The sequence below is a fragment of the Pseudophryne corroboree genome, chromosome 3 (assembly GCF_028390025.1).
Source record: "Pseudophryne corroboree isolate aPseCor3 chromosome 3, aPseCor3.hap2, whole genome shotgun sequence".
Classification (NCBI taxonomy): domain Eukaryota; kingdom Metazoa; phylum Chordata; class Amphibia; order Anura; family Myobatrachidae; genus Pseudophryne; species Pseudophryne corroboree.
The window spans coordinates 682,700,718-682,726,035 of NC_086446.1; the positions used below are offsets into that span (position 1 = coordinate 682,700,718).

The 25,318-nt window shown below is 43.9% G+C and overlaps 1 protein-coding gene across 5 annotated transcripts in view; it reads right to left on the bottom strand.

Moving 5' to 3' along the window:
* Window positions 1-20,864: 20,864 nt before the first annotated feature.
* The window catches only part of NT5C2 (5'-nucleotidase, cytosolic II), a 155,199-nt gene continuing 150,745 nt past the window's right edge, over window positions 20,865-25,318 (bottom strand). For all 5 annotated transcript variants that reach the window (XM_063961952.1, XM_063961953.1, XM_063961950.1 and 2 more), the window contains one exon: window positions 20,865-24,794. In XM_063961952.1, the coding sequence (XP_063818022.1) occupies window positions 24,552-24,794 (243 nt within the window). In that variant the 3' untranslated portion in view covers window positions 20,865-24,551. The remainder of the gene's footprint in view (window positions 24,795-25,318) is intronic.

Consider the following 25,318-nt stretch of genomic DNA (forward strand, 5'->3'; position numbering starts at 1 on the left):
ATTATGACATGCAATAAAACTGCACTGTACTAGCAATACAGAGTAATACTAAGTATAGCTATACAGTCAGTAGATATAACAATGAACAGTAAAGACTGGATGTATATCAGAGGGTACTTGTACTATATAATATAACCCTGACTAAATGCACTCTATCTTAACTAACACGGTCTACAGACATGTAGAATACTTAAGTGTCCTGTAAAATGCACAGCGCTGACATGCAGGCGGCTTTACAGAGGAGACAGTGCCCAAGCAGTCCCAGAATCAGCTCAGTTGTCCTAATGGCGCCCAAATGCTGACAGGGAGTGAGGGAGAGAGAGATATGCAGCTCCAGGGTGGGAACATTTACTCTAAATGGCGCCCTGGGGCTGGGAGAGGGGCTACAGGTCAAAGCCTTATACCCCTGCTGGACTTCACCACCGGGTACTGTGGGCTTATATAAATGGTTTTTAGGAGAAACCGACCTGTGCCCTTGCACTGGTGGTCTAGTGTGGTCCCTATACTGCCAGTGTCCACGCCAGCACGCGCGGCCCACCGGCCACACGATTTAAAGCCGGTCCCGTGAAGGGGACCCACTTACCTCCCCCCTGAAGTGCAGCCACGCGATCCAGGAGAACAGCGGCGGTGTGTGTGTGATTAACAGGAAAAAAACAGAGCCTCCGCTGTAAGTACCCAGCAACCAGGGCGCGGGAGTATACAGCGTCGCTGAGGGAGGTGATGGAGCTGCAGCAGGAGATGTCTGACTGACATCTAACACAGACAGTGCCTCTGCTGCAGCCCTTGAAGTCTTCATTTTTCTTAAAAAGCTTCTTCTCAGGGCTGCTGGAGCAGCCCCCCTGTTGTATGCCTGCTTACTGCATGGCACCAACTACAAAACTGAGCTCCTGTGCACGGAGGCGGGGTTATAGAGGAGGCGGCGCTAGGCATTCTGGGAAGAAGGTCAAAGCTTTGAGCCTGTTGGTGCCTCGGATCAAGATCCTACTCTACACCCCAATGTCATTCCCTGTGGAGCCCAGTGTACCCGGCAGCAGAAATACCAGGTTAATAACTGCAAAATACACATTAAGGGCTCTACACACTGGCGAGGTACCAATATGGCCGACGGACTACCTGGCGGAGGGGGGAGGGGGTGATGGGGGGAGTTAAGTTTCTTCACTCCACGTCACCCGGCCCCAGAGCCCTGCATGCTAATATGGGCGATATTGTCCAAATTGGCTTGCAGGCATAAACCAGACGGCACCAACGATGAATGGCCTTGCATCGTTGGTGCATACATACTGAAAGATATGAACGATATCTTGTTCATTAATGAGCGAGATCGTTCATATCTTTCAGTGTAATCGGTAAATGTGTAAGGTCCATAAGTCCTGTGCAGTACAATGTAACATATGTATAATGTATAATTCAAGTGCACAGTCAGGAACCTGATCCCTAGAGAAGGGGTGGGCCCTCAGTTTTCCCCTATACCCCTGTGGGCCATTCCGACCCTGGAACTTGAAAGGGTACATACAGTACGTAAGTTTTATTGACACAAAGAAAAGAAGAGCTCAATTGTGGGTGCACTGGGACAACAATAAATAAAAAGTTCAATCTTTATTGGTATACATAAAAAAAAATTGCATAATGTGAAATAAGGTGAACTTTCACAAAACAAAAAAAAATAAAGGGTGAAATTATAATAAAAGGTATATTAAAATATAATTAAATGGGCAAAGCTATTATTGGTTCCAAGGTAATAGACTGACTTCACTGAACCAACAATAGAGGATAATAATAGCCTGATGTGTATCTGTCAGAGTTCAGGAGTAATCTACTGTAGTCTAGTCTACCACCTTGGAACCAATTATTATTATTATTATTATTATTATTATTATTATTATCCTTTATTTATATGGCGCCACAAGGGTTCCGCAGCGCCCAATTACAGAGTACATATGCACATAATCAAAACAGGAAACAGTGACTTACAGTTGAAGACAATACAGGACAAGTACAGGGTAACTAAGCATAACTACACCAGTAAACGACAGAGATAAATTCCAAGGTGGCCAAAAAACTGCGGGATTTGGGCAGTTGAGGATTATTAAAGTAAGAAAAGGATAAGCACATGAGGGAAGAGGGCCGTACTCGTGAGAGCTTACATTCTAAGGGGAGGAGTAGACAGACAGGGGTGACACAGATGGGGTACATAGAGAGCGTGGAACCCTCTGTTAGGATGGTATTTGGCTGGGTTTGGTAAAGGTTTGGCTGGGTTTGGTAAAGAAGTGTCTGTAGACAGACAGGGGTGACACAGATGGGGTACATAGAGAGCGTGGAACCCTCTGTTAGGATGGTATTTGGCTGGGTTTGGTAAAGGTTTGGCTGGGTTTGGTAAAGAAGTGTCTGTAGACAGACAGGGGTGACACAGATGGGGTACATAGAGAGCGTGGAACCCTCTGTTAGGATGGTATTTGGCTGGGTTTGGTAAAGGTTTGGCTGGGTTTGGTAAAGAAGTGTCTGTAGACAGACAGGGGTGACACAGATGGGGTACATAGAGAGCGTGGAACCCTCTGTTAGGATGGTATTTGGCTGGGTTTGGTAAAGGTTTGGCTGGGTTTGGTAAAGCAGTGGGTCTTAAGAGCCCGTTTGAAGTTTTGTAGAGAGGTAGAGAGTCTGAGGGGGAGAGGTAAGAATTCCAGAGAAAGGGAGCAGCATGTGAAAAATCTTGGAGATAGGAGTGGGAGGAAGTAATCAGAAGACAGGAGAGTCGGCGTGCATTAGCAGAGCGAAGAGGACGGGTGGGAGAGTAAAGGGAGATAAGGTCAGAGACGTAAATGGGAGAGTGCTCTGTAAGTGAGTGTGAGAAGTTTGAATTGGATTCTGAAAGGGAAGGGAAGCCAGTGAAGGGCTTGTAGGAGAGGGGAGGTGGACGTAGAACCAATAACAGTTTAGTAGTATTCTCTACATCTACATCTGGTACAACGATAGTATACTACAGTTCCCTCTGAGGATTATTTTCAGTTGAAGAATCCTATTTGAAATCCATATTGATTGTATATGTGCAATACATGAATTTGTTTCCAGATCACTTCAAGCCGGCACTTCTAATGATACATTTTTATTTATCATGTGTTTTTCAAATTTACTGATAATGTACCCCTGAGGAAGTCCTTTGGGATGAAACGCATTGGGTTCAATGTTCTTTTGATTTCAGTGCTACCATCTGAGCAATATTCCAGCCAAGAAAATAGCTATATCTAACTGGAAGGATTTGCCTTGTATTTTTATTAAAATCTGTATATGTTTGTACTTTCCTACTTTTTTTAATGGAACTGTGAATAAATTTTAATCGATCTACATCTTATTATTTCTAAAATCCTTACCATGTTGTAAATGTCAAGACTGTATTGTCTAGACAAATGAGACTAGCGCCCTCAGAACAGCATATATATATATATATATATATACAAACAGAGAACCCAGCACTCACCAAAGTAAACTCACTTATCCTCAACAATTCAATAAATAAATGATGGGGGTTTAGTTGGTGGATTGGCCAATGCACGGAAGCCTGTATACCGATTCAAGGTACCCCACCTTCATACAGGTCCTACACTATCACAGAGTCTTAAAACCTGACTACCACACTGCTGCATCATCTGCCTGCTAGATGTAATGTGTACCTGCCACAGACTTTATGGCTTTTAAAGGCACACTAGTCACCTATTGCACTGGCTCAAAGATGATTGCTAAAAAACAGCTGAGACAGGTTCAGGATAATAAAGTCCACACAGGGGTGCATGAGAAAGCTAGTGGCCACGGTTAATAAGAGCTAACCATAGATTAACCACTTCATATACACACAGAGTAAAAACCACAGCACTCACCGCACCAGAAGCGGGGCACAGCTATGCACTTACCACTCACAGGGTGGGGTGCATGTAACACTGCACTCTCCACCACAGAAGCAGGGTACACAGCTGTACTTACCACTCACAGGGCGGGGTGCATGTAGCCCATGACCACATCGCTCTAATAAATACAAACAGAGAACCCAGCACTCACCAAAGTAAACTCACTTATCCTCAACAATTCAATAAATAAATGATGGGGGTTTAGTTGGTGGATTGGCCAATGCACGGAAGCCTGTATACCGATTCAAGGTACCCCTCCTTCATACAGGTCCTACACTATCACAGAGTCTTAAAACCTGACTACCACACTGCTGCATCATCTGCCTGCTAGATGTAATGTGTACCTGCCACAGACTTTATGGCTTTTAAAGGCACACTAGTCACCTATTGCACTGGCTCAAAGATGATTGCTAAAAAACAGCTGAGACAGGTTCAGGATAATAAAGTCCACACAGGGGTGCATGAGAAAGCTAGTGGCCACGGTTAATAAGAGCTAACCATAGATTAACCCCTTCATATACACACAGAGTAAAAACCACAGCACTCACCGCACCAGAAGCGGGGCACAGCTATGCACTTACCACTCACAGGGTGGGGTGCATGTAACACTGCACTCTCCACCACAGAAGCAGGGTACACAGCTGTACTTACCACTCACAGGGCGGGGTGCATGTAGCCCATGACCACATCGCTCTAATAAATACAAACAGAGAACCCAGCACTCACCAAAGTAAACTCACTTATCCTCAACAATTCAATAAATAAATGATGGGGGTTTAGTTGGTGGATTGGCCAATGCACGGAAGCCTGTATACCGATTCAAGGTACCCCACCTTCATACAGGTCCTACACTATCACAGAGTCTTAAAACCTGACTACCACACTGCTGCATCATCTGCCTGCTAGATGTAATGTGTACCTGCCACAGACTTTATGGCTTTTAAAGGCACACTAGTCACCTATTGCACTGGCTCAAAGATGATTGCTAAAAAACAGCTGAGACAGGTTCAGGATAATAAAGTCCACACAGGGGTGCATGAGAAAGCTAGTGGCCACGGTTAATAAGAGCTAACCATAGATTAACCCCTTCATATACACACAGAGTAAAAACCACAGCACTCACCGCACCAGAAGCGGGGCACAGCTATGCACTTACCACTCACAGGGTGGGGTGCATGTAACACTGCACTCTCCACCACAGAAGCAGGGTACACAGCTGTACTTACCACTCACAGGGCGGGGTGCATGTAGCCCATGACCACATCGCTCTAATAAATACAAACAGAGAACCCAGCACTCACCAAAGTAAACTCACTTATCCTCAACAATTCAATAAATAAATGATGGGGGTTTAGTTGGTGGATTGGCCAATGCACGGAAGCCTGTATACCGATTCAAGGTACCCCACCTTCATACAGGTCCTACACTATCACAGAGTCTTAAAACCTGACTACCACACTGCTGCATCATCTGCCTGCTAGATGTAATGTGTACCTGCCACAGACTTTATGGCTTTTAAAGGCACACTAGTCACCTATTGCACTGGCTCAAAGATGATTGCTAAAAAACAGCTGAGACAGGTTCAGGATAATAAAGTCCACACAGGGGTGCATGAGAAAGCTAGTGGCCACGGTTAATAAGAGCTAACCATAGATTAACCCCTTCATATACACACAGAGTAAAAACCACAGCACTCACCGCACCAGAAGCGGGGCACAGCTATGCACTTACCACTCACAGGGTGGGGTGCATGTAACACTGCACTCTCCACCACAGAAGCAGGGTACACAGCTGTACTTACCACTCACAGGGCTGGGTGCATGTAGCCCATGACCACATCGCTCTAATAAATACAAACAGAGAACCCAGCACTCACCAAAGTAAACTCACTTATCCTCAACAATTCAATAAATAAATGATGGGGGTTTAGTTGGTGGATTGGCCAATGCACGGAAGCCTGTATACCGATTCAAGGTACCCCACCTTCATACAGGTCCTACACTATCACAGAGTCTTAAAACCTGACTACCACACTGCTGCATCATCTGCCTGCTAGATGTAATGTGTACCTGCCACAGACTTTATGGCTTTTAAAGGCACACTAGTCACCTATTGCACTGGCTCAAAGATGATTGCTAAAAAACAGCTGAGACAGGTTCAGGATAATAAAGTCCACACAGGGGTGCATGAGAAAGCTAGTGGCCACGGTTAATAAGAGCTAACCATAGATTAACCCCTTCATATACACACAGAGTAAAAACCACAGCACTCACCGCACCAGAAGCGGGGCACAGCTATGCACTTACCACTCACAGGGTGGGGTGCATGTAACACTGCACTCTCCACCACAGAAGCAGGGTACACAGCTGTACTTACCACTCACAGGGCGGGGTGCATGTAGCCCATGACCACATCGCTCTAATAAATACAAACAGAGAACCCAGCACTCACCAAAGTAAACTCACTTATCCTCAACAATTCAATAAATAAATGATGGGGGTTTAGTTGGTGGATTGGCCAATGCACGGAAGCCTGTATACCGATTCAAGGTACCCCACCTTCATACAGGTCCTACACTATCACAGAGTCTTAAAACCTGACTACCACACTGCTGCATCATCTGCCTGCTAGATGTAATGTGTACCTGCCACAGACTTTATGGCTTTTAAAGGCACACTAGTCACCTATTGCACTGGCTCAAAGATGATTGCTAAAAAACAGCTGAGACAGGTTCAGGATAATAAAGTCCACACAGGGGTGCATATATACACACAAATCCACAGAACTCGGCACTCCCAGAGATAAACGTGATTTGGTCCGGTGCCCTCACAGCTGCATGGCAGCAGCATACATACAAGGTTTGGTAGCGGCACTCAGGCTCGGTGACAACGAGATGTAGAACACACATTCCCAGCACTGAGAAAAAAAAGCCTGTCTATCCAGGAGGATCCAAATCTGTGTTTTGACTTTGGAGGCCACACACACTACTGAGCCTCATTTTGACTTGTTTTAAGGACATTACATCAAAGTTGGATCAGCCTGTAGTGTGTTTTTCCACTTTAATTTCTAGTGTGACTCCAAATCCAGACCTCCATGGGTTAATAAATTTAATTTCCATTGATAATTTTTGTGTGATTTTGTTGTCAGCACATTCAACTATGTAAAGAACAAAGTATTTAGTAAGAATATTTCATTCATTCAGAGCTAGGATGTGTTATTTTAGTGTTCCCTTTATTTTTTTGAGCAGTATGTATATATATATATATATATATATATATAAAGCTATTATTGGCGCATAACCGCTATTCTGTTGGATACAATTATATTTGTAAACTAAAGAGATTAATCATTTATTTTTCCTCCTGGTTACCAGTAAACTGAAATGCAAGGCAGTTGTAAATAATGGATCGGATAGAGACATCTGGAGCGTGAAGCTTTATTTTTAGCCGGATGAGCATTTCCATGGTCAGTACCTATCATCCCTGCTGCCTTGCATCCACACAGCATGCAAGCCTGTCATGGGGCAAAGTCAAAACACAGATTTGGATCCTCCTGGATAGACAGGCTTTTTTTTCTCAGTGCTGGGAATGTGGGAGTTGCCATGATATTTTTATGATTACTCATTATTACACCTTAATATTACATGTAGCCATTAAAGGGTCTGTCTGTTCTCAAAAAAACTATAATTTATTGGCTTGTATGTGTTCTGCAAATTACACTGAACACTTTGCACGGTTGTTGCAGCAGGGTGTTGTATAGAAGATCTACAGTAATTAGACAGTCATTAGGTTGACCCCATATGGTCACCAGAATCAGAAGGTCAGTATGATAAAAGGTAGACAGTAGAAAAGGCCAACAGGTACAAAAGGTCTACATGGAAATGGTCAACACAAAAAAGGTCAACACAAGATTTTAAAAGTTTGGGTGTAATTTTCTATGTTTCATCATATGTGACCACAATTATTGCAAACCTAGACCCTCGTGGGCTCATTTCGATCACTACGCTCTGGGTAAGGTGCTATCGCTGCATTTGCCACAGGTTAATATTCTCAATCGTAGCCCACGCAGAAGGTAAATCAAGCAAAATTTTAAAAATGTGCCCCCCAAAAAACAACTTGTGTCGACCATGTGCGTGTTGACCTTTTGTCCTGTCGACTTTAAGCACTGTCTACCTTATACCTGTCAACCTTTTGATCATGTCAACCTAATGCATGTTGACCATGTGGGGTCAACCTATTAACCGTCTATCTAGACACTGTGCACAACCCGCTGCTGCACACCCAAAGGAGAGTGCAGTGTTATCCACGTACTCTCGCCTCCTCCTCTGAGTGCTCTCAATGTGAAGGGAGCGGCATGTGGGAAGGATGGAGTGGCATGTGGGAGGCCTGAGTGCCACATCAGGGTGTTCTCGAGTACTGTACATGGGGGATAGGAGGGCTTGCGTTTTTCAGTAAAATCCTTTATGGAATATGGCGAGGATGGCTTGAAGGGATCTGGTGGTATTTTGGAGAAAGTGAAGGCAGAGTCATTTCGGGATGAGAATGAGGGAGGGGATGGAGATCGTTTTAGGCTGTTTTCTCATTCTTAAAATGAATACGAATGTGCATCCCTTTTCATGTACATTGGGTTGCTCATCACTGCTTTCCAGCCTTGCACTCCAGTCAGGGTTTAGTCTTCTGTCACTAGGCTGTTCCCAGTAAAGAAAGCTATCTGAAAATAAACCTTGTATGTACTATATATTTATAGGGGATGCCAAGGTAAGTATTCTCAAGTCTTACAGTGTGCAATTAAGCAACTGCAAATGTTAGCCAACTCTATGACATTATAAATTGTCTCTCTGAGATCCCATGTTCGCCTTATCCTTCTCGTCTACATTTATTACTGGATATTTTACTTGTTTGTTTATAGAACTTATATGACATTCTTTATTTAGTAACTTTTATTTCAATAGCCGCTGCATATTTCATACCACACTTAAATGTTGTAATGTGCCTATACTCTCAGTTATATGTTCATACTTCCCATTCCATGTTTGTTGTTTTAAAGCTGGGCTTATAATTGAAGATTTTCTTAGACGCATAATACAAATACATCTTAAACAAAAGTACATATCCTTATATGTTGGGGTGTTTTGAGACTACAATCATAAAATGAACAAAGAGTTAGAATGGTCGATTTCCAGTTGTAAGCACTTCGCAATTGTACCATGCAGTTAATGACACAGCTGCTCTCAATGTATTCTGAATAGGAGATAAGGTCTTTACATGGGGCAGCCATATGTCAAAAAATTTGTCTGCACATTTTTCTTTATTAACGGACATTTCGAGCAAGTCCATGTGAAACAAATGGGAAACTCTAGGCAGAAACAAAGTTAACGTCAAAGTATCAGAAGAGACCCATTGGGAGAATATGGTCTTCCTTACTGCAGCTGCTAGTTCAGCCAACAAAAACCTCTGACCCATAGAAGGCCTGTTTGCAGCCGGTAATGTGCATATGTTCCATAATGCCCACTCCGGAGTAGTCACAATATCAATATTATAAGTGTTCTTTATACAATTACAGGCCGCCCACCAGAATTTATTTACTTCCGCACAACTCCACATATAATGATATAGATCCGCATTAGGCGTTGCACATTTGAAACAATTTGAGTCAGTGGACGTACCCATAAGGAGCCTCCGTGTTGGTGTGTAGTATGCTCTGTGTAGCAGTTTATATTGCATCTCCTCATAGGAGGCTGACACCAAGACGAGTAAAGGCAACTAAGATTGATTTAAGAGGGATATTGGGTAAATCCACGGTCCATTTTGCCAACCTGTCTGTGGGCCATCTAGGGAAAGTTGTCTTTTTATATGTACATATAATAAGGAGGTGGAACACACCGTATCATTAGAACGTCGGACCATGGAGTCCAACCCATTTGACATATCAATGGCAGACAATTTTAAAAGGACACTACAAACATAGCTCCGTATTTGGTAATAGACAAATAAAGGACTCAGTAAGGCTGGGCATTTGTCTCGCAACCGGGTTAGGGGTAGAATTGTCTAACAATTTTCATCAAGAACATGAAACATCAAACAATGGCCATTCCTATCCCAGGTATGATTTGAGAAAGTGATGTGGGAAGAGCAGGCATCTGTTATCATTACGACTGAGTGGAAGGAATATAGTGGTATGTGGTGAGACACCCAATCGTTTCCGAGTAAGTCGCCAGGCCGTACAAGTAGTGGTTATTAGTAAGTTGTCAGCTATCGCGGCAGGAAATTTTGAAGGTCTCATGTGTAGTAAGGCAGTTAGAGGCCAGTCTGAACTAAAAGCTTGTTCTAAAGGTGTGTTTGCATAATTGTCGCATTAACCCAGTCCGCCACATAGCGGTAATTTGCTGCTAAACAATAACTTCGTATACAGGGTAAGTTTATGCCACCTAATGTGGCAGGTTGATACAATTTAAACATGGATATCCTAGGTTTTTTCCTGCCCAGATAAAGTGGCTGATAGCATTATTTAATGCGTTCAGATCAGATTCTTTTAATAATAAAGGAAGCATTTGTATAAAATACAATAGGCATGGAAATGAGATCATCTTAACCAAGTGGCATCTGCCAATGTATGACAATGGTAAATAACGCCAAGACTGAAAATCCGTCAGCATGCAAGAGATAACTCCGGGGTAAATAGCCATATATAAGTCTGTCGGATTTACTGGTATGTTGAGGCCTAGGTATTGGAGAGAGTAGTCTGCTCACGTAAACAGGAAGTTATCCGACCAGCCTAATAATGCGCCTGTGTGCAATGCCACAGCCCTTGATTTTGTTTTATTAATCAAAAATCCTGATAGTATCTTGAAATCATGGAGAAGTCATAAGAAGTCTGGAAATGCATCTTGAGGGTTAGCAAAATATAGCAATAGATCATCTGCGTATGCAGAGGCCTTCAAAGAGTGTGTGGCTACCGCTATGCCACGTCAGGAAGTTTGCAGATAAAAATGTCTAATTAAAGGATCTAGTGCCAAATTAAGAAGGGGGACAGTGGACAACCTTGTCTGGTTCTGCGATGTAGAGTAAAATTAGTGGTATTTAGGTCATTAACAGTAAGAAATGCCATAGGGGTATTATATAATTTCCGAAAAAAACTAATAAATCCCATCCCAAAATTTTGTAATTTTGTACATGTAAGACTCGTAAAAGGTGCACCCAAAACACCCTGTCAAAGGCCTTATCTGCATCACAGCTGATTAAAAGAGATTTGCCTGATTGGATAGCCCGAGATTGAGTCAGTGCAGCTACCACCTGTCTAATGTTATGTACTGATGAGCAGCCCTTTACTAAAACAGTTTGGGAGGATGGAGTATTTTTGGTAGTACAATCTGTAACCGTTGCGCCATAATGGTTGTTAATAATTTAAGATCCTGATTCAGCAATTAGATGGGCTTATATGATTGAACCAGTGTAGGATCCTAACCCGGTTTTGGCAAAATAATAATTCTAGCTTCATTTTGGTAAAATAATAATTCTAGCTTCGTTAAAATCTGACGGCAGATTTTCACCAGACAATATAGAATTGAATAATTGCATTAAATGCGGTAATAAGTGTAGGGATAACATCTTGTAATATTCAGCGCCAAGTCCATCTGGACCCGGGGCCTCTCCATTAGCCAGGCGACTAATGGCAGAGCACAGTTCTTGCTCCAAAATAGGATCTATCAAAGCTTCTTTTTCATCCTCTGTTAATTTTGGGGCCCTAGCCATTCGGAGAAAATCCATGCCTAAGGATGGATTATCACGGGGAGCCGTGTATAAGCGAGTATAATATTCCAAAAAGGAGTTGGCAATATCGGGGGCAGAAGTCAATTGTCCCGTGTCTGAGACAAGTTTTGTAATGGTCACAGGAGGTTGTTGACTTCGAACAACAGAGGCCAATAATTTGCCAGCTTTGTTGCCCCATCTAAAGTAACTGTGTTTTTGGAAATCTAAAGAGTACTGAGCCTTTTCTGTACAAATAAAGTTGTATAATGATTTATCATCTGTATAAATCCGATGGGTTTCAGGGGTATCAGTATTTAGCATTATAGAATAGGAGTCTGAGACAGCCAGGCTAAAATAAGATTTTACTTACCGATAAATCTATTTCTCGTAGTCCGTAGTGGATGCTGGGAACTCCGTAAGGACCATGGGGGAATAGCGGCTCCGCAGGAGACTGGGCACATCTAAAGAAAGCTTTAGGACTAGCTGGTGTGCACTGGCTCCTCCCCCTATGACCCTCCTCCAAGCCTCAGTTAGGATACTGTGCCCGGACGAGCGTACATAATAAGGAAGGATATTGAATCCCGGGTAAGACTCATACCAGCCACACCAATCACACCAATCACACCGTACAACTTGTGATCTGAACCCAGTTAACAGTATGATAACAACGAAGGAGCCTCTGAAAAGATGGCTCACAACAACAATAACCCGATTTAGTTAACAATAACTATGTACAAGTATTGCAGACAATCCGCACTTGGGATGGGCGCCCAGCATCCACTACGGACTACGAGAAATAGATTTATCGGTAAGTAAAATCTTATTTTCTCTGACGTCCTAGTGGATGCTGGGAACTCCGTAAGGACCATGGGGATTATACCAAAGCTCCCAAACGGGCGGGAGAGTGCGGATGACTCTGCAGCACCGAATGAGAGAACTCCAGGTCCTCCTCAGCCAGGGTATCAAATTTGTAGAATTTAGCAAACGTGTTTGCCCCTGACCAAGTAGCTGCTCGGCAAAGTTGTAAAGCCGAGACCCCTCGGGCAGCCGCCCAAGATGAGCCCACTTTCCTTGTGGAATGGGCTTTTACAGATTTTGGCTGTGGCAGGCCTGCCACAGAATGTGCAAGCTGAATTGTACTACAAATCCAACGAGCAATAGTCTGCTTTAGAAGCAGGAGCACCCAGCTTGTTGGGTGCATACAGGATAAACAGCGAGTCAGACTTTCTGACTCCAGCCGTCCTGGAAACATATATTTTCAGGGCCCTGACCACGTCAAGTAACTTGGAGTCCTCCAAGTCCCTAGTAGCCGCAGGCACCACAACAGGTTGGTTCATGTGAAAAGCAGAAACCACCTTAGGGAGAAATTGAGGACGAGTCCTCAATTCTGCCCTGTCAGAATGAAACATTAAGTAAGGGCTTTTATATGATAAAAGCCGCCAATTCTGACACACGCCTGGTTGAAACCAGGGCTAACCGCATCGTCACCTTCCATGTGAGATATTTTAAGTCCATAGTGGTGAGTGGTTCAAACCAATGTGACTTAAGGAACCTCAAAACAACATTGAGATCCCAATGTGCCACTGGAGGCACAAAAGGAGGTTGTATATGCAGTACCCCTTTTACAAATGTCTGAACTTCAGGTACTGAAGCCAGTTCTTTCTGGAAGAAAATCGACAGGGCCGAAATTTGAACCTTAATGGACCCTAATTTTAGGCCCATAGACAGTCCTGTCTGCAGGAAATGGAGGAAACGACCTAGTTGAAATTCCTCTGTAGGGGCCTTCTTGGCCTCACACCACGCAACATATTTTTGCCAAATGCGGTGATAATGTTTTGCGGTTACATCCTTCCTGGCTTTGACCAGGGTAGGGATGACTTCATCTGGAATGCCTTTTTCCTTCAGGATCCGGCGTTCAACCGCCATGCCGTCAAACGCAGCCGCGGTAAGTCTTGGAACAGACAAGGCCCCTGCTGGAGCAGGTCCTTTCTTAGAGGTAGAGGCCACGGGTCTTCCGTGAGCATCTCTTGAAGTTCCGGGTACCAAGTCCTTCTTGGCCAATCCAGAACCACGAGTATCGTTCTTACTCCTCTCCTTCTTATGATTCTCAGTACTTTTGGTATGAGAGGCAGAGGAGGGAACACATACACTGACTGGTACACCCACGGTGTCACCAGAGCGTCCACCGCTATTGCCTGAGGGTCCCTTGACCTTGCGCAATATCTGTCCATTTTCTTGTTAAGACGGGACGCCATCATGTCCACCTTTGGTTTTTTCCAATGGTTTACAAGCAGTTGGAAGACTTCTGGGTGAAGTCCCCACTCCCCCGGGTGGAGGTCATGCTGAGGAAGTCTGCTTCCCAGTTGTCCACTCCCTGAATGAACACTGCTGACAGTGCTATCACATGATTTTCCGCCCAGCAGAGAATCCTTGCAGCTTCTGCCATTGCCCTCCTGCTTCTTGTGCCGCCCTGTCTGTTTACGTGGGCGACAGCCGTGATGTTGTCCGACTGGATCAATACCGGTTGACCCTGAAGCAGAGGCTTTTCTTGACTTAGGGCATTGTAAATGGCCCTTAGTTCCAGGATATTTTTGTCTCCAGGCTTGACCATAAGCCCTGGATATTCCTTCCCTGTGTGACTGCTCCCCAGCCTCGCAGGCTGGCATCCGTGGTCACCAGGACCCAGTCCTGAATGCCGAATCTGCGGCCCTCTAGAAGATGAGCACTCTGCAACCACCACAGGAGGGACACCCTTGTCCTTGGTGACAGGGTTATCCGCTGATGCATCTGAAGATGCGACCCGGACCATTTGTCCAGTAGGTTCCACTGGAAAGTTCTTGTGTGGAATCTGCCGAATGGGATTGCTTCGTAGGAAGCCACCATTTTTACCCAGAACCCTTGTGCATTGATGCACTGAGACTTGGTTCGGTTTTAGGAGGTTCCTGACTAGCTCGGATAACTCCCTGGCTTTCTCCTCCGGGAGAAACACCTTCTTTCTGGACTGTGTCCAGGATCATCCCTAGGAACAGAAGACAAGTCGTCGGAACCAGCTGCGATTTTGGAATATTGAGAATCCACTCGTGCTGCCGCAACACTACCTGAGATAGTGCTACACCGACCTCCAACTGTTCTCTGGATCTTACCCTTATCAGGGAATCGTCCAAGTAAAGGATAACTAAAATTCCCTTCCTTCGAAGGAATATCATCATTTCGGTCATTACTTCAGTAAAGACCCGGGGTGCCGTGGACCATCCCTACGGCAGCGTCTGAACTGATAGTGACAGTTCTGTACCATAACCTGAGATACCTTTGGTGAGAAGGGTAAATTTTGACATGAAGGTAAGCATCCTTGATGTCCCGAGACATCATGTAGTCCCCTTCTTCCAGGTTTGCAATCACTGCTCTGAGTGACTCAATTTTGAATTTGAACCTCTGTATGTAAGTGTTCAAAGATTTTAGATTTTAAAATCGGTCTCACCGAGCCGTCTGGCTTCGGTACCACAATAGTGTGGAATAATACCCCGTTCCCTGTTGCAGGAGGGGTACCTTTATTATCACCTGCTGGGAATACAGCTTGTGAATGGCTTCCAAAACTGCCTCCCTGTCAGCGGGAGACGTCGGTAAAACAGACTTTTGGAAACGGCGAGGGGAATACGTCTCGAATTCCAATTTGTACCCCTGAAATATTACCTGAAGGATCCAGGGGTCTACTTGCGAGTGAGCCCACTGCGCACTGAAATTCACTGAGAACGGGCCCCCACCGTGCCTGAACTTGTAAAGCCCTAGCGTCATACTGAGGGCTTGGCAGCGGTGGAAAAGGGTTTCTGTTCCTGGGAACTGGCTGATCTCTGCCGCCATTTTCCTCTCCCTCTGTCACGAGCAGAAAAGAGGAACCCTTTTGTCCGCTTGCCAACCAGGACTGCGCCTGATAATACGGCGTCTTATTTTGAGAGGCGACCTAGGGTACATCCCCTTTTTTAAGGCAATACTTCCAAATGCCGTTTGGAATTCCTGACCACTTTACTAGAATACAAAACACTTATACTTGATGCCAGTCGGCAAATATTCCGCTGTGCATCATGCATATATAGAAAAGCATCTTTTAATTGCTCTATAGGCAATAATATACTGTATCTAGGATATCAATATTTCCAGTCAGGGAATCCGACCACGCCACCCAGCACTGCACATCCAGGCTGAGGCGATTGCTGGTCGCAGTATAACACCAGTATGTGTGTAAATACATTTTAGGATACCCACCTGCTTTTTATCAGCAGGATCCTTAAGGGCGGCCATCTCAAGAGAGGGTAGAGCCCTTGTTCTTACAATCGTGTGAGCGCCTTATCCCCTGTAGGGGGTGTTTCCCAACGCACCCTAACCTCTGGCGGGAAAAGGTGTACTGCCAATAACTTTTTAGAATTATCAATTGTTATCGGAGGAAAACCCACGCATCATCACACACCTCATTTTATTTTTCAGAGTCAGGAAAACTATAGGAAGTTTTTCCTCACCAAACATAATACCCCTTTTTTGGTGGTATTCATATTATCAGAAAAGTGTAAACATTTACCATTGCCTCAATCATGCAATGTGTGGCCCTATTGGAAATCACGGTTGTCTCTTCACCGTCGACACAGGAGCCAGTATCCGTGTCGGCGTCTGTATCTGAGGTAACGGGCGCTTTAGAGCCCCTGTATGAGACGTCTGGACAGGCACAAGCTGAGTAGCCGGCTGTCTCATGTCAACCACTGTCTTTTATACAAAGCTGACACTGTCACGCAATTTCAACAGTACATCCACTCAGGTGTCGACCCCCTAGGGGGTGACAACACTATAACAGACACTCTACTCCGTCTCCACATCATTTTTCTCCTCATACATGTCGACACAAAAGTACCGACACACAGCACACACACAGGGAATGCTCTGATAGAGGACAGGACCCACTAGCCCTTTGGGGAGACAGAGGGAGAGTTTGCCAGCACACACCAGAGCGCTATATATATACAGGGATAACCTTATATAAGTGTTTTTCCCTTTATAGCTGCTGTATTGTTTATACTGCGCCTAATTTGTGCCCCCCTCTCTTTTTTAACCCCTTTCTGTAGTGTAGTGACTGCAGGGGAGAGCCAGGGAGCTTCCCTCCAACTGAGCTGTGAGGGAAAATGGCGCCAGTGTGCTGAGGAGATAGGCTCCGCCCCTTTCTCGGCGTCCTTATCATCCGTTTTTTTATATGTTTTGGCAGGGGTTAAATGCATCCATATAGCCCAGGAGTTATATGTGATGCATTTATTTTAGCCATATAAGGTTTTATCGATTTATTGCGTCTCAGGGCGCTGCCCCCCCAGCGCCCTGCACCCTCAGTGACCGGAGTGTGAAGTGTGCTGAGAGCAATGGCGCACAGCTGCGGTGCTGTGCGCTACCTTATCTGAAGACAGGATCGTCTTCTGCCGCCGATTTCACCGGACCTCTTCGCTCTTCTGGCTCTGTAAGGGGGACGGCGGCGCGGCTCCGGTGACCCATCCAGGCTGAACCTGTGATCGTCCCTCTGGAGCTAATGTCCAGTAGCCTAAGAAACCCGATCCACTCTGCACTCAGGTGAGTCCGTTTCTTCTCCCCTTAGTCCCACGATGCAGTGAGCCTGTTGCCATCAGGTCTCACTGAAAATAATAAACCTAAACTAAAACTTTCACAAAGAGCTCAGGAGAGCCCCTAGTGTGCACCCTTCTCGTCGGGCACAGAAATCTAACTGAGGCTTGGAGGAGGGTCATAGGGGGAGGAGCCAGTGCACACCAGCTAGTCCTAAAGCTTTCTTTAGATGTGCCCAGTCTCCTGCGGAGCCGCTATTCCCCCATGGTCCTTACGGAGTTCCCAGCATCCACTAGGACGTCAGAGAAATTCCTGTAATCTCTTGTTCAGCTTTTTGAGTTTTGCCATGATATAAGCAATTATATGGCCTCGATGCACTGGCTTAGAGGCAGCCCAAAATAAATTAATGTCTTCCATATGTTGTATGTTATCATCAACGTAATTTAAAAAGTTCTGTTCTAGATACAATTTAAAATCCGGTGAATCGGCTAAGTAAGACGGAAACCTCCAATTAAAAGAGAGGGATCTGGGGGTGGAAATCGCTAATGTGAACCACGTCGGCGAGTGTTCTGAGAGGACTATATTTTCTATCTTGGATCGGTGCACTCTACCTAAAAGTGAGGTAGGCATAAGCCAATAATCAATTCTAGTCGAGGTATGGGAGGAATGGGAGTAAAAGGTGTAATTTCTGTCTACTGGGTGTTGATACCTCCAGGGATCTGAAAGGTCCAATGACGACATCAGTAATGCTAAAGCAGGTGGTGGGATAGTGCAGTTGGTATGGTTTGACTTGTCTAAGAGGGGGTTAAGAGTAGTATTGAAGTTTCCACCTAATAGTAACTGTCCTGTCGCCCAGTCCTGTAATCTGACATAGAGATCAGTGTAAAAGGCATTATTGGGGCCTGTTGGTGCGTAAAGTGTGGCTATTGTGAACAATTTTCCTTGAATACGTATTTTAAGAAACAAAAAGCGACCTTCTGAATCACACAGTTTATCTATTGTCGCGTAGTGTAAGGTTTTATTTATAAGGAGAATCACCCCACGTTTTTAAGCATTATATGAAGCTGTCACATAGTCTGTGAACTACGTATCTTTCAGAGTATTAGGGTCAGTGTCCCACCAGTTCGTCTCCTGTAACACCGCGATGTCTGGCTTTAATAGTTTTAGATGTTGCAATACTTTACATCTTTTTAAAGGTGTATTAAGCCCTTCTACGTTCCAAGTTAAGAACTTTATATGTTCCTGTGTGCTAACTGATGCAGCCTGAGAGCCAGAAATATTAACCTACGCCCAATCTAGGAAACATACTACGCGACACAATCATATTTCAATGGGCCCCCTTGTCCCAGCCAGCAGGGGTACCATTGAGGGAAGAAATGTGCATTCTCTCCATAATGTAAGTAACATTTTCATAAACACAAAATAACAATTACATAATGCAATCCTAACCATTTTCTTAATTTTCGGAACCCAAGCCAAGAGCCCTAGAGACCCTTCATTATTATCATTATAAATTTTTCCGGTTCTGTAAAAAGTGTGTGTGGGAGGGGGGGGGGGGATAGGGGGAGAGGCAATGAAATGTTTTGCATCTAATAATGAAACATAGTAATAACAAGAAATAACAATACCAAGTGACCAATTCCTAAGCCAAATTGAGACAGGATCACAACAGTATATTCTCAAACCTTAAGAAAGTTATCAACAACATAATCCACTTTGTAGACATCACGGATCACCAAAGGTGATGTAATACTTGCAAATGATACGTGGAGTAAATCAGCATCATCGTGTGGAATAGACATCAGAGTGGGGAGAGAATCAATGAATGACTTTGCAGGGGAAACAGAGTCAAAGAAGTATTGTGTGCCGTCATGTTGCACTCTCAATTTCGCAGGGTAAAGAAGGGCAAATCTGATTTTAGCATCGAAGAGAGTCTTGCAGACGGGCGAAAACTCCCTTATTTTCATCGCCAACTGATAAGAGAAGTCTTGAAACAAAAGTAGCCTGTCTCCCTGTTAAATCAGACCTTGAGATTTTCTGTAAGCATCCATCAATCACATCTTGTCAGTGTAGTTCAGTAGCTTAAATATCACCGCCCGGGGTCTGTGGCGATAAGGTTGGCGATCTGGGCCAATGCGATGTGCCCGTTCAACAAGCATTGCGCCTGTTGTGGGCAAACAGCTCAACCCCTGTGGAAGCTATGTGGAGACCAGATCCATCAGGTTTCTCAGCTTGACCAACTCAGGCAGACCTATAACGTGACGGTTGTTGCGACGATTGCGATTCTCAAGATCCTCAAATTTTTCTTGGACGACAGTCAGCGAGGCTTCTTGAGAGGCAATAGTGGCTTTTGCTGCAATCAAGTCATCTTCCATGTTGGATATGCGCTGCTCTGCTTCATCAAATCTGGTATTATGTTCCCTGAGCTGCATGACTGCAGAGCCAATGGCTTCCTTAAGAAAACAGTTGGATCAGCGACTTCCTGTAGTACATCGTCCCTTACAGGAGAAGAGGGTGGGCTTGCCGTTGTGTAATTGCACCATGTGTTTTCCTCTGTTTGGTCCTGTTCCGCATTTTCCACCCCTTTGAGATTTAGCTATGAACTTCTCCATCTGATATATATGATAGAATATGTTGGTAACAGGAAAGGGGAGAGTATCTTGCAGGCCAGGCAATTCCAACAGTGAATATCAATTATGAAACGCAGGTAATTCACAATCCTGCCCAGCAGGGGGTAATATAAATCACTGTGACAAACTGCACACAATAATAGATGCGGAGGCTATAATACAGAGTCAAGAATAACAGTGGTCAGAGAACAAAGTGGTGTTCCAAGAGATAACCCAGTATATCAGCAGCTCCTGTGAGACAGAAAGAGTGGGTTTACACTAGGGAGCCCTTCAATACTGTGGATGGATTATTCTCATCTAAAACTGGGAAGACACCAGATATCCTGTATCTCCCACCACTCCAGCGCTGCAGCGGTCACTGATGGGGCTAGGGGACCTTAAGCATCTGTGCAGCACCTTTGTTAAATCCCTGCTTCCCCTCAGATATAAACAGCTCACAGTGGTGACAGTGGGCAGAGTGTGAGAACAGGAGCTCCTAATATGGTGGCCGGGGGTAAGGCACAGTTGTATTGTAGGTAGATATCAAGCGCGGGTGGTGGAAGGGTTAGAGGGTCCCAGGTAGCCACTCACCACCCAGTCTGGTGCCCAGCCGTGGGTCTCCCAGCTGCCGCTTACAGCTCCGTGAGCTCGGCCCGGCAAGCACAGCAGGAAGGAGCGGAGAGATCAAAGATGGCGGCAGCGGCAGTTGGCGTCTACTTAAACGCCCGGATTACAGGAGTTGTGGGGAGCCAGGACTCATGTCCACTTGCCCACGCCTATCTCATGGACCCACCTAGGTATGTGTGGGGGTCCACTCCAGGCGCTGACAGCATGTCTCAGCGGGGATGATCCAGGGGAGCAGAGAGCTCTATTAAAAAGCAGCCAGCTGCTGAGTCCGCCTCCCGGAACTCCGCAACTGAAGATTTTCTTATTACTGTCACCCTGTTGTTGAACTTCACATCTCCCCCCTCCCCAGAAAACAAGAATATTAACCAAAGAAATAATAATAAAATGTAATACAATTAAAAGGTTAATTTCTTAAACTTTATTGGTGATACAGTATAGCATAATTTACAAACTGGTGAAGGATATGAACCAATTCCAGATGAGAATATCAAACTTAAAGGAAAACAAAAGTCACTGTTAAAAATTAGCTGTATTTTTCAAACAAGATTCATGCCAGTCAGTTGTAGAAAATTCTCTGCAGCACTGTACATAGAAATAGAAGGTCGGATTGGGTTCCCCCACCCCAGTTACAAAATGCACGTATACAGTACATATAACAATAACAGCTGAGGTGACCTTTTTCATTGTGTCATTTTCAGATACACAACAATATGTGCTTTGTAGATTATTCCTTCATTGAAATTCCAGCTGGTATCGAAAGCACCCCATGTGTGATTACCCCATATTGTATTTCTGTAAAGGGAGAAACATACACTAAAGTAGACCCATCGCCTACACATAGTGAAAGAAGGCATTGTGTGAGCTGAACAAATGTCCAGCTTATTAATTCACTTGGAAACTCATGCCTCATTGATCTCCCCAGTTACCATTACAGCAATAGGCAGAATACTGGTTCAACTCGGGTAATGAGTGAGATGTGAGTACATTAAACAATGCAGAGAAAAACTGACTTCAGGGAATATACAACTAAGACACATTAGTGGCTGTTTACACGGTTGGTTATTTTCATTATTACATACTGTATATACGTTCACCGCCAGCGTTCTCCTGCTCCGAGCAGAGCATCATTCTATTTGCTGGTGGGTGACATAAAGAAAGCATTTGTTTTGGAGAATATGGAGGATGCTTGTTTCTCTGGGGTCAATATTGTCATGAAGTCTTCAGCAGGAACAAATGTAAATGGGCTATACTGCTTTCATATCAATTGTCTATTCTCCTTTTTGTAGAGAAGATGTTATCAAGATTAACCTGGAAAATTATAGAGTAACTCTTCCCTATATAATCAAATCACAGCTGAAGAGTCCGATTAGGAATCAGTCTATACATATATGTGTGAGTGGGTAATGGATAGCGTCAGATACTCAACAATGTCTGTATTCTGTAGAATAGACAAAGAGCACTGGCAAAGTGTCCAGGGTCATGCTTGATCATTCTGGGGGCTATGAAAACTGCCATAACTGGCATACATCACTCTGTTCTAAACCCATAATTCATTCCTGCTGCAGCACTGGGGTAAAAGACCCCCCCCCCAAAAAAATTCACAGAACTTATCTAAGATTATACAGCCATGCCCAAATAATCCCCACAATATCAATGGGCAGTATTTCACAGTATACATTAATGTATAAGGGTGAAAGCAATACAAACAACTGAATATACATATGTAAAATGTGCTATCTTTCAAACAAAAACAAAACATTATTATAAAATCATCATTATGATAAAAGCATGCATGGTTAAATAACAAAGTAATGGATCAGAGGCACCAGTAAAGTGTTCTAGAGTAACGTGTAATGACTTTACGTAGGGTACGCCTACTGTTCAACCTGTGACAGACCTACTACTTCCACTGTGTCCTGCCAGCCCCCCCGCTGCATAATAGTACAGTAGCTGAGAGACACAGGTCGCCTAACTCTAAAATAACAATATGTAAAAAGATTCTAATGACTAGTACAAATCTAATGTGCACCAAAGATTCCACACAGTTCAAACTGTAACCTAAACGGTCATTTAGGCAAGATGTGTAAATCCCATTAAGAAGATAATATGTCTTAAAAACGCCAAAGAAATGATATACCGTAAGGGTAAAATCCCATTGTACACCTTGCAATCTCACAATGTATTTGAAGATCTAAAAGGGCTTCTACAAAAACAAGGCTGAAATAATATACTATATTGGTCACTTTTAATAAACATAAACGCAGCAAACCTGGTTGAACAAGTGTACCTCACCTGTAGTAAAAGCTCCTGTAGGTAAACAGATGTAGGTGCAAAGTTTATCTTTGCAATTAAAAAACCACAAAGAACTCATTAAAAACCCACTAAAATGTAAGAATGAAAACCAAAACTGGCTGTATGTACAGTAAAACAAGGACAGCCGTTCATGAAAGAACGATACAAATGGCATGATGGGGATCCAAGAAGCGTTTCTTAACTGCAAGGAAACTTAGACACTACAGTCCACAGCAACTAACCGGATGGTTGCCCAGGTAACAGTTAGACCTTAAGTAGTTGCTTATATCAACGCCTTTTTTCTTTTTTCTCCAGCTTTCATAAAATTACTACAATATAGATCATAACATTATAAAGTGTCCTGAACAGTTTAGGATACGGAGGAGGATGGTATGAAGATACAAGTATACTACACCAGTGCGGAGACCAAATGCTATGACGTGTGCATAAATTACCCATGCCATGGAGAATGGCCACTGCAGAGATTTCTGTGACAGACACAAGTGCTTAGACCTGCGCAGTCTACCATTGGGCTGCTTCGGTAAAAACGGCTTCATTCTAAGAGATCCGGTCAGGAGCCCGGCGGTCGAGATGCCGGCTATCAAAAGACCGAAGCTGGAATCCCGACACTGATCAGAATTCTGGCGTGCTGTACTATATATCTGAATGCAAGTATTTTCCTTAGCATGAAACCTTATAGTGATTACAGTGGAGAACGTAAGAGGACAAAATGCATTTCAATGCAGCTGCATAGGATCCTAGCAGTGTCTTCACTGAACATGTTACTTTAACATGTTATTGTGTTTTGATTGTATATAACTTTTGGAAATAGCTACTCTTTATACATCAAAACAAATATCACAGCTTCAAAAAAACCTAAATAAAATAAAAATGCACAAGCTTTGCTACACAATGCAGAATTCAGACCTCTACAGTAGCTGTGTCTGCCTCTATGGTGCCCCTATTGTCTACACACGGGAGAGGGAACCATACGGTCGGCTCTACTGATGTTGCAAAAAATCCAGCCAATGAATTCACTACAAACTAGCGAGATCACTGGAGCACAGTTCTCAGTGGCTAGTTCCTGGCGAACTGATGGGCAATATTCCTATTACTATTAGATCACTGACAAACTGGCTGCTACAAGTGATGCGTAAGATTTTCCAGCAGCGGATAGGAAAACATGCATGTTCCTTCTGAATAGCAGGAAAGGGTCGTCCACCAGAACTTGGTCACTGCTAGAGTCCGTTACTATGAGAAGCTGGCGGAACCACATCGTTCTTATCCATGAACTGCAACTCTGTATGTGCAACACACTGGAGCCAATTCGCCTACAGTCCAGCATAGAACAAATGACAAATTTAGTATTGTCGTCAGAACTAAATAACTGTAGCGTCTATATTGAAATAAACTAACTCTGCCCCGTGTGCTGAGCAGAATCGTCTCTTTTTATTAAAGATCTTTGTAGACAACACGTTGCAGGATGGCATCGGACGTAAAGACTACAATACCAAACTGTAAGTAGTAAATACTGTGCCATGTCTCTCATAAGAGAGGTCCGGATAACTTAGTACTCTACGACAGATATGTACAACTTGGGAGTAATTAAGTGCAAATACCGGCTTGCATTTATAACTGTTGGACGGGATTAACAAAAAAATATATATATATAAAACAGAAAAAATAATTTTTCTGTGTATGGAAATTTGTCCCATAATAGGAAACGTTTCACTGTATATTACGGGGAACTGCTGCTGATCCTTTTCAGGATAATACTTGTATGACACATCCTATTCTTCCTCCTCCTCCTCTTCCTCCTCCTCATCATCATCCTCATCATGGCAGTGTGTGATTTCCTGGGGCACCAGCGGGAAGAGGTTGGGCGGTTTGATCTCACTGATGGACCGAGTAAGCTGATGCCGTTTAAAATCGGAATCTTTGAAGTCCAAGGAGCTGCGGTTCCGTGTGGCCATTGGTGACTCGGACTCATTAATATCCATGTGAATATGCTCCACTGTAGATTCATGGGGCATCTATAGGCAAAGAAAACATTTATAAAACGTAAGTATTTCACTAGATCAGTAGCTGTGACATCTTGTAAACGTGGAAATGCATTGTATGATTATATTTCATGTATGAGACATTTACGTATCTGCAAATGTACGTATCTGTGCACCTTGCTCATGCATAGGAGCTTGGCATATAGAATGGAGATGCACCTATTTTGTGGGATTGCAGGAGCTCATACAAATGCATACGGTCCTAAGAGAAGAATTTAAAAACCTAGACTAATCCCATTTTTAATTATTCCCCTTAAAACACTACTAATTTCAGCCTAACTTGTGCCTTGAATTAACCACTTGCCTGGCGACGTCACACATGATGCTACCGGAAGCACTTCAGGTGTCAAGATCGTATAACATGCGAATGCCCCGCCCCACTATGTGCTCCAGCTTTAGATTAGGAGATCTGTTCTGCACAGATCTCCTCTGGCTCCCCGGACCACCTGCAGTTTTGCAGCAATCTGTGACCACCAACCAAAATAATAAAATAAAAA